The 8,992-nt window shown below is 40.4% G+C and overlaps 1 protein-coding gene across 1 annotated transcript in view; it reads left to right on the top strand.

Annotated features, from left to right (window-relative positions):
• ctnnd2a (catenin (cadherin-associated protein), delta 2a) overlaps window positions 1–8,992 on the top strand; it is a 250,221-nt gene that overhangs the window by 207,714 nt on the left and 33,515 nt on the right. The window contains 2 exon segments of the mRNA XM_025910444.1: window positions 2,304–2,477; window positions 5,823–5,973. Coding sequence (XP_025766229.1) covers window positions 2,304–2,477; window positions 5,823–5,973 — 325 coding nt within the window.

Here is an 8,992-nt window from a genome sequence, read left to right as displayed (position 1 = left end):
CGGATGGACCAGAAGTGAATTTGAGGCTCAAACCAAACTAGATATCAAGAATATGTCTCTATTTTATTTGTTGCTGACCACTGATGATCCATTCAATGCTCTGGCAAAGCTGTGTTTAAATGAAATGAAAATATTAATAAACTGCATTTGAAAAGAATTTGAGGCCAAATTTCAACTATCAAAGCAAAGCAGTCAGACTGCCAGGAGGGAATACACACTGATGAATAGAGGGATAGATAATGGGAAGTAGCAAAAGGTCAAACCCCAGAGGTATACGCTATAAAACCCTACAACAATGAAGCAGGGATAGTAGTTAGTGGGAGGCTGACAGACTGAGAAGGTCTAGAGTTGAGAGAGAGAAAACAAGTTAAGAGCAGAAGATCAGGGAGCCTGAACTTGACCGAAACAATCCTAATGAACTACTAGAAAATGTTTTCCTGGATTTGTTGATATTTTGTGTAATTGGCATTTTTTTTAGGTATTTAGCAGTCTGACTATATGACTTCATTTTGAATGTATTTTAAATAACTGATATATAAAAGGAACACCTGATTTAAATGTGCTTATCTCTTTTCAAGGTTTTCTCCTATTGTATTGCTGCTCTGCTTTCAGGGTTTCTGATGTATTTGAATTGATATTGTAGTGGTGCAGCTCTGACCACTTGTACTGCAGGATAAGCACGGACCTCAAACTTTCTTAAAAAGCAAATGTGTTCAAGCCTGTAGACAAGGCAGCGGGCCAGCATGCTTGTTATTCCTTGATGTTCACTGGGTTTTTGCACTGTGAATTTTTCCCCCAGGGGGAAGGCTGTGATCCTGGAGTTCTTCTTCAACATCCAAACGCATTTCAGGGAGAAAAGTTGGCACAGATGTTTTTGGACACACTAACACTTTCTTTTTTCTTCATTCATCTTATTCACCGAACCCTCTATTCCCCCACAAATTGCTCCTCTCCTCCAAAGTAAAACTTAAGTTGAAAATAAAATATTTTGACACAGTGGAGGAGATCCAGCTTGCATCACAGATGCAAATAAGCAAATACTCAAAACAGGAAGTCAAAGATGAAAAGGTTAATAATACCGTACTGAAATAAATGTATTTAAAAATGCTATTTTAGGGAGTTTAACAACATATATGTGTGTTAAATATGTAGAATTGCTATTGTGAGTCATCTGATGCTCCTTTGTGTAGTGCTTTTATCTATGCTTTGAGTTTTATGATTTATTATCGAATCTGTACATAGATAAAAGCAGATAGGGACACTCAGTTGCACACAAACACACACATGCCACAGTGCTTCTTTCAAGATATACACTAGCTTAGTTTACCTTGAGACAAGAAGAGGAGAGGATGCAGTAGAGCGAAACCGAGAAGGTCGATAGGGAGAGGAAAAACTGAGGACTGGAAAGAGCGGGACGGAAGCAGAATAAGAAAATAGGGAAAAGGGTCAAGCGTGCAAGAAAGAGACAGAGAAATCAGGAGAGAGAGGCAGAGAGAGAGAGAAGAATTAAAAGGAGGAAAAATCAGGGCAAGATATGCAAGAGAGAATTAAGAGGAAGAGAAAATGAGAGAAAAAGATGCTGGTTTATGCCTACATGAAAAAGGTGTGGGTATGTCAGACAACAAAGAAGTTCAGACATCAAGAAAGACTCCTCTGTAATGAAAAAAGACAAAGATGAAGTGAGAGATAACTGTAAAGCTTTATGTTTATTGCTCAAAGCAAATGTAGCAATGAAACATTCTCTCATAGTGTCTTCTCTTTCTGTAGCTCTCACTGTCGTTTCAGATCATGCATCTCCCTTCTATCTAAGCCCTTCAACACCTTTATCGCTATTCAGCCATCCATCACTATTCTTAAGCTGACAAGGAGTGATTTACTCAGTGTCTCGGTAACTTTTCTAATAGGTCAGGGTGTACCAGGTGGCAGTGCAGGTCGCTTTTCTCATGTGAATTCAGTCACTCCGACATAAAAAATGTTTAGATACAAAAGCGAGTTCATTCAGATTGGTTATGCAGGTTTTTATAGAATCACTGTAAGCTTTACATGGAAGAACAGAAAAAGGAACATCTTACAATTTCACAGAAGTCACTTATTTCTCCTAGAATTGGTGAAAAATGTCATTAAAATGTTCAGCCACACTGAAGAGGTGCTGTTTTTTGGTTTTAAACAAAGTAAAAAGTTTCCTAAAGGGTAAAACAAAATGTGATTGTGGGAATGGAGTTAACGGTTTCCTTCAAGTATTTCTTCTTGAATATAAATTAACATAAAAAAAAAGCTATTTCACTCTGTCTCATCTCTCACAGTGGGATGGCGTGGGCCCCTTTCCCGACACGGCGGAGCCCCCCAAAGGAGTTCAGATGCTGTGGCACCCCACCATCGTCAAGCCCTACCTCACCCTGCTGTCTGAATGCTCCAATCCTGACACTCTAGAGGGTGCAGCTGGGGCTCTGCAGAACCTGGCTGCAGGCAGCTGGAAGGTAATGCTAGATTTAAGATGCTTTTCAAAAATGTTTGCCTTGTTATATTATATTTGTCAAATATAAATTGTCGAATTATACAACCTCAGATGAGTATACAGCTGCAAGTGTATATGTGTTTAGCTTGTCCTAACACACAGTGGCTGTGCAGTGAATGCAGAGACACACTTTACTAATTGTACACAGGTCTTGTGCTCTGAAAAAAACATAGATAATAGTGCATATTCACATTATATGTTGGACACAATACTTAAGTATGTATGTATAAGCTGAATGTGTGCAAGTAAACTGTGTGAATATGCACGCCTGGTGCCAAGAGCTTCATTGTACACAAGCAAATGCAGCAAAACCTATGAAAAGTCTTCTGCCTTCATAACCACATAGGTAAAAAAAAAGGTAATTTTCTTTTGAATTAATAATCTTTTTGCTCACTGCAGCATCCTGCTGACTTTAAAATATTTTAATTCGATCCCATGTTTTTATGTCTTCTATGTAATGCAGTGTTGCACGTTGCTCAGTAGGAATGTAATTACTATAATAATGTAAATGCTCCAAACCTGTACACACAGGGAGTAGAGCCCGGGTTCAACAACAGGCAACCAACGGAGGCAGCTAGATGGTAATAATGTATGAGTCATGTCATATTGGAGAGCTCTGGTGGGGGCAGCTGTAGCCTTGAGGGAGGTTTATATAAGGGTAAAAGGCAGAAAGTGTGTGGGTATAATCTTAGCTTGACCTTAATAAAATAAAATAAAAATAAAAATAAACTGTGCCAGACATTGTTGGTCATAAATAGACTATGTGAGAAACTTAATGGAAGTATTTATGTGATCCAAAAAATGCAGTTTATGAAAATATGAACTCAAGAGGGAGTGACAGACAGGGGAGACACTGTGAGAGTATGCTTCAGTGGACCTGTAGATGTGTATGGGATGTGTTTGTAACTCGTTTTGAATTGGTATTTCCATCGACAGTAGAGTAGACAGACAGTCGGAGCATGACAGGTATAGAAGAGGGGGTCTGAAGAATAATCAAGGGTGGAGGAGGAGAAGGAAATGATGGGGGCGGGTTGTCTTAAGGGAATCACACGTTTGAAACTCAGCACAAAAAGTAAGGAAATTTGAATTTGGTAGATTTTTCTTTGTTGTAACAATGCTTCTTGGCAATAAATCTTATACTATTGGAAAGCCAGTTTATTTCCCCTTAAATGGTGCCACCTTTGTAAGGAAAATCCAGTTGTGAGTTGACGTTATTGACTCTTTGTTTTTGAGCTTGTGGTGATTGTCAGCACCTGTGAGCAAGGACACTGCTACAGCGGTCAGTTGGTGTCTGCTCTAAGCACTCCACATTTGACTGATCTGGATGGGGCCTGTGCCATAGGGCAGCTTCAAGTTAAAGGCCAAGTTCCATATAACAGGGAATTTTGGAGACAGGCCGTGAAGTTGGTGTCTCAAGGAAAGAACACCACAAAAAGACTGTTTCCTCACCCCGTCAGCACTTTGGAACCATAAGCAGTCTTCTACAGATTTGTAGTCTTGTCTCTCAGGACCATTTGGCTGACTGCTCTCTACTCAGACTATCTGGAACAGACTGCACACTGCCAATCTCTGGTCTCATAGGGCTGCCAGAAGGCCTGCAATGACTGCCCTTCATTGCACTGGTGTAGGGAACGTGCTGACATCAGTGCATGTTGCTAACACCTGAAAATGTGGGTGAACTTTATGTTCAGTGATCAGTCAGGATTCTGCCTACAGCAGTTGGATTGTAGGGTCAAAGTGTAGAGAAGATATCGTTGCAGTCTGGGACTGAACTCTTCCAAGAATACCCTCGAAGATCGCCCCCACAGAGCGTGGCTTATCAGAGACTACCTCCAGAATTTGGGAGTGGAGATGAAGGAATGGCCTGCCTGCAGACCTGACCTCAACCCCACTGAACACTCGTGGGATCAGCTTTTGCACACCGTTTATGCCAGAGTGACCAACACAACCACGCTGGATGACTTGCAACAAATGCTGTTTGAAGAATGGGAGGCCATCCCACAGTAGTGTGTAACCAAACTGGTGACCAGCATGAGTTTGAGGTGCCACACTGTTATGGCTAATGTCATGCTAGTCTGTTGTTAGATGAATAAATTATTACATTTCCAATGTGTCTTGTTTATTCATCCTTCAACATTCAACCCAATAAATGAAACCAAACAAGTGTCAATAGCAGAGTAAACAGTTTTAAGCAGAAAAGACTGCAAATTTTTCATGGGTGCAACCCACACGCTCAACTCTGCTGCTCAACCCACAAATGCATTTTCCTTACAAATGTGGCACCATTTAAGGGAGAATAAACAAGCTTACCAACAGTGTAAGACTTATTGCCGAGAAGCACTCTTAGAACAAAGAAACGTTCAACCAAACACACATTTTCATTACTTTTTGTGTTACGTTTATTTTACAAGAGCCTAACTGTATGAACGTGTGTGTGTTTACATGCGTGCATTGTTCTGCTTTCTCCTGTTGTGTTTTTAACTTCATTGTCAGTATTCTTATAATTAAATTAGAACTGCTAACAGTTTGTGAAGAATTAGCGTTGGCACACTAAACTCTGCCCACGTAAGTCTTACCAAAGATCATTTCAATCCAAGGGTAAAATATTTCCTAAAATGATCATATGAAGAAACACAGTTTGTAAACAGAACTGTGTTTTAACCTTTACATGCTGTGGAAAGATCAATTATAAAAGTGACAGAAACTTTCAGCCTCACACTTCAACCACTTATACCATTCTTGGGCGTTTCAGTACCTCCCCAATCGTCTGCAATTGACCCATAAGGCAGATGCATTTGAGCTGTTCAGGGCTGAGTGGCCCATTTGAGGGTACCTTGATAGTTGTTGAGGGAAGATAGAGAGGTCTCCAGGCTTAAAACTCCTCTGGTTGGTTCATATAATTCTCCCTCTCACAGTATATTACTTGTGACACAGCGTAATGCGTCAGTTGCTGAATATAACATCTCCCATTTGACCACTGAGCTCTTTCTGCCTCTTTCCTTTTTTTCCTACACTAACCACTTTACTCAAAGGAAATCTATGGAGTGTAAACAATTTCATATAAAGCACCCATGACGATTTTATTAAGCAAAACACTGTTATCCTAATTTCACACCGCAGTCTCTTTTTTTTTGGTGTCTTTTTTAACATGGTACTAATTTATTTTTATTTTGCTGGTGTTCTTCTATTTTACTTTTATTTAAAATCCTCCTGTGCAGGAGTTTAAGTGTAAATATACTCCTTCTTTATGGTTGTTGGACATTAACACTGTTGACACTAACTCTTTCCACTTGTGTTTTCCTGTCAGTGGTCAGTGTACATCCGTGCTGCTGTCCGTAAGGAGAAAGGCCTTCCCATCCTAGTGGAATTATTGAGGATAGACAATGACAAAGTCGTGTGCGCTGTCGCCACTGCTCTCAGAAATATGGCTTTGGACATCAGGAACAAGGAGCTCATTGGTGAGTACTGATAAGGGGTGGGGGTGAGGCACCAATGAAATCACGGCATTTGTCACTGGCTTTTTTAATCTTAAAAACGTTGGATGCACGTCATTAATTTAATCTCAAATGATATTCTGGTCTGTTCTGGCTCACCTGCTATGAGTCATGCGAGCCAAGTGGGGAAAGTTGGTGAGCTGTGTAATTTTGACCAATTAAAAGGTAGCTAATGATGTTAATGATAGAGAAAATTAAATTAGCAATTAAGTGTGTATAATGAGCTAAAATTTGAACTTTGCTTTTCAACTGTCGCTTAATAAGCGCATCATATTTGGAAGTGTCCTGCTTATGGAGATCATATAAAACATATAAGAGGTTGGCTTGTTCTGCAATGTAAGTCGAAGAGCAAAATTGCAGTTTTTTTCTAAATGATTAAAATGGTTATTTAACTGAAGCAAAGGTGTGTTTGTTGGTGTGAGAAATTAGTCTAAGAAAAGAAGTGCAGTAAAATAAAGGGGTAGTTGATATGTATCTGAAAGAGATGGGCTGAACAAAGCAGAAGAGTGGGAGAGAGCAGAAGAGACAAGCAGATCAAAGGCTTGCTTTTGGCTTTGAAAAGTACACAGTGGTAATGAGTGAGCCTCAGTCAATCTGGTAGCATCAACACATCTAGGGAGTAGAGATCACTTCTTAACCTGACGCATTAAGACACTTGTACTCTATATTGTGTGTGTGTGTGTGTGTGTGTGTGTATACGTGCGTGTGTGTGTGTGTGTGTGTGTGTGTGTGTGTGTGTGTGTGTGTGTGTGTGTGTGACATCCTTTTTACACATCCTCTTCTTCCTATATGTGCCTAAACAAACACCACACGTGAACATAAAAGCATATAAATGCATTTGTTTGATATCACTTCTCTGTCTCTACTATCTTGGGTAATCTTAGCTTCCTAATGGGCTCGGTGGTTCCTATAGCAACCCCGCTACCCTCAGTTTCAGATGAGGGGTCTCTGGTGCCTCTGTGGTTTTGCAGAGTGTTGTTAGAACAATGGGGAATGCCACCGGCAAAGCTCAATACGCCCCCTACTGTGACGGTCTGGCTGGCACACAACAGGGGATTACAGATAATTGAAGCCTTAGCATAGAGACATCTGAATGGATTTGAATGATTTTTGTTTTATTTTGTTGCTGTTGTTTATTCAATACACTTACAAATGTATCATTAGGGAATTGGATAGCAGTGACCTTACAGCTACATTAATTTGTATCCCTGTGAAAAACAATCCAAGGCCTTTGCATGCCGCTCTTTTTTCAGCCTTTTTTGTTGCTCTCCACCTATAGCAGTAATTCCAGACACTAGCTATCCATTTCCATCGGCTTATCCAGCGTCGCCGGGGGATGGAGCCTGCCCCAGCTGTCATAGGGCAAGAGGCAGGTTACACCCGGGACAAGTCATCAGTCTATTAATTGCGAGGCTAACAGAGAGGGATGGACAACCACTGACACTCACATTCACACCTTCACTCCAATTTAGGATCAGCAGTCACCCTAACATGCATGTTTTGGACTGTGGGAAGAGGCTGGGGTACCATTACAGGCAGGGAGAACATGCAAACAGAAAGGCCACATCCAGCCAGTGAATTTGAACCCAGGACCCACTTGCTCTCAGATGACAGTGCACCACTGTATCCCGATTAAAAATAAAAAGTATAAAATAGAGTGCAAATAAATAAAACCTTAAATTGAAATAAAGGTATGTCAAATAAACAACAAATCAGTAATGGTTAAGCGCAAGTTTACCATTTTGTTCCATAGGACTTGCTAGGGTTTTTGGAGTTGAGGAGACTGGTAATTTTGAGAGTAGAGTTCAATATATCCCATGTTTTTTCTGATATAGCTACGATTTCACCTGCTCCACTGTTTTATTTTTGTTGAATACTTTAACAAAATTTTTTCAATGACTGGCAGGTCTAAGCTTCAAGCATGCTGGAGTACACACTCTGGACCGGACGCCAGCCTGTCATTGGCAATTTCAACTCACCAATTGACCTACCACCCCTAACTGCATGTCTTTGGACTGTGGAAGCCAGAGTATCCGGAGAGAACAGACACAGGGAGAACATGCAAAATTACACACAGAAAGGCACTGGGTGGATGATGAAGTCAAACCCAGGACCTCCTTGCTGTGAGGAAACAGTGATAACAGTGCTGCCCAAACCAAAACTCCAGGAATCAAAATAAACCATCGCCACATAACCCAGAATACAAAGATTCAAAAATTAAACTAAACTTGAAGGCATATTAAGAAAAGAAGAGACCCAGAGGCTCTAAATCAAAGACTCAAAACATCAAAACTCAGATTACAACCAAAACAGAGAATATTTAATGATAAGCCAGAATTTATAGTCCCAACACACTCTGGATCAGAGACCACGACCGTGACAATAGAAATTTTATGCATCTGACAGATGCATGAGAACAAAAAAATACAAAATAAAGTCACAGGCCTTTAACATAAAAGAGGACTTAAGAAGACATTGCTGCGGTTTTTAGACTGAAAATATTGGAAATGCGGGGAATATTGTGCCACAAACTACATAAAGCTGCAGGGAGGGATGCTGATTCTCAGTGGGACTGTCAGACACAGCAGACACCTTCTCAGGGATTTTTTAAATTAATTACTACATTTATTACATTTAGAGTGATGGTATGCTGACTCAGGTCAGCTATCTTAAATCACGGAAGTGATTTCATAATCATTAGCTGTTAAAAGACGAATGTCTTATTCTTAACAAGTAAAGTAGAAAGATAGTCGGTGTCAGTGGCACCCACTGACAAAAAAGTTTCCTAAAAGCAGAGAAGATTGAGAGCGAGCAAGTGAAACAGGAGAGGGAATAGTGAGGGTTGAGCCTTTGCTCTTGGCAAGGTGTAAGTTGATACATGTTGACAGAAAAGAGGCAGAGGCCAGGCACTCCTGAGACAAGCCCCATTTGGCCAGTGTTCAAAAACTTTATTCACTACAGTGACTCTAACCTCTGATTCAGA

This window comes from Oreochromis niloticus, linkage group LG9, assembly GCF_001858045.2.
Source record: "Oreochromis niloticus isolate F11D_XX linkage group LG9, O_niloticus_UMD_NMBU, whole genome shotgun sequence".
In the NCBI taxonomy this organism is placed as follows: domain Eukaryota; kingdom Metazoa; phylum Chordata; class Actinopteri; order Cichliformes; family Cichlidae; genus Oreochromis; species Oreochromis niloticus.
This window is presented reverse-complemented; position numbering and strand designations above follow the sequence as displayed.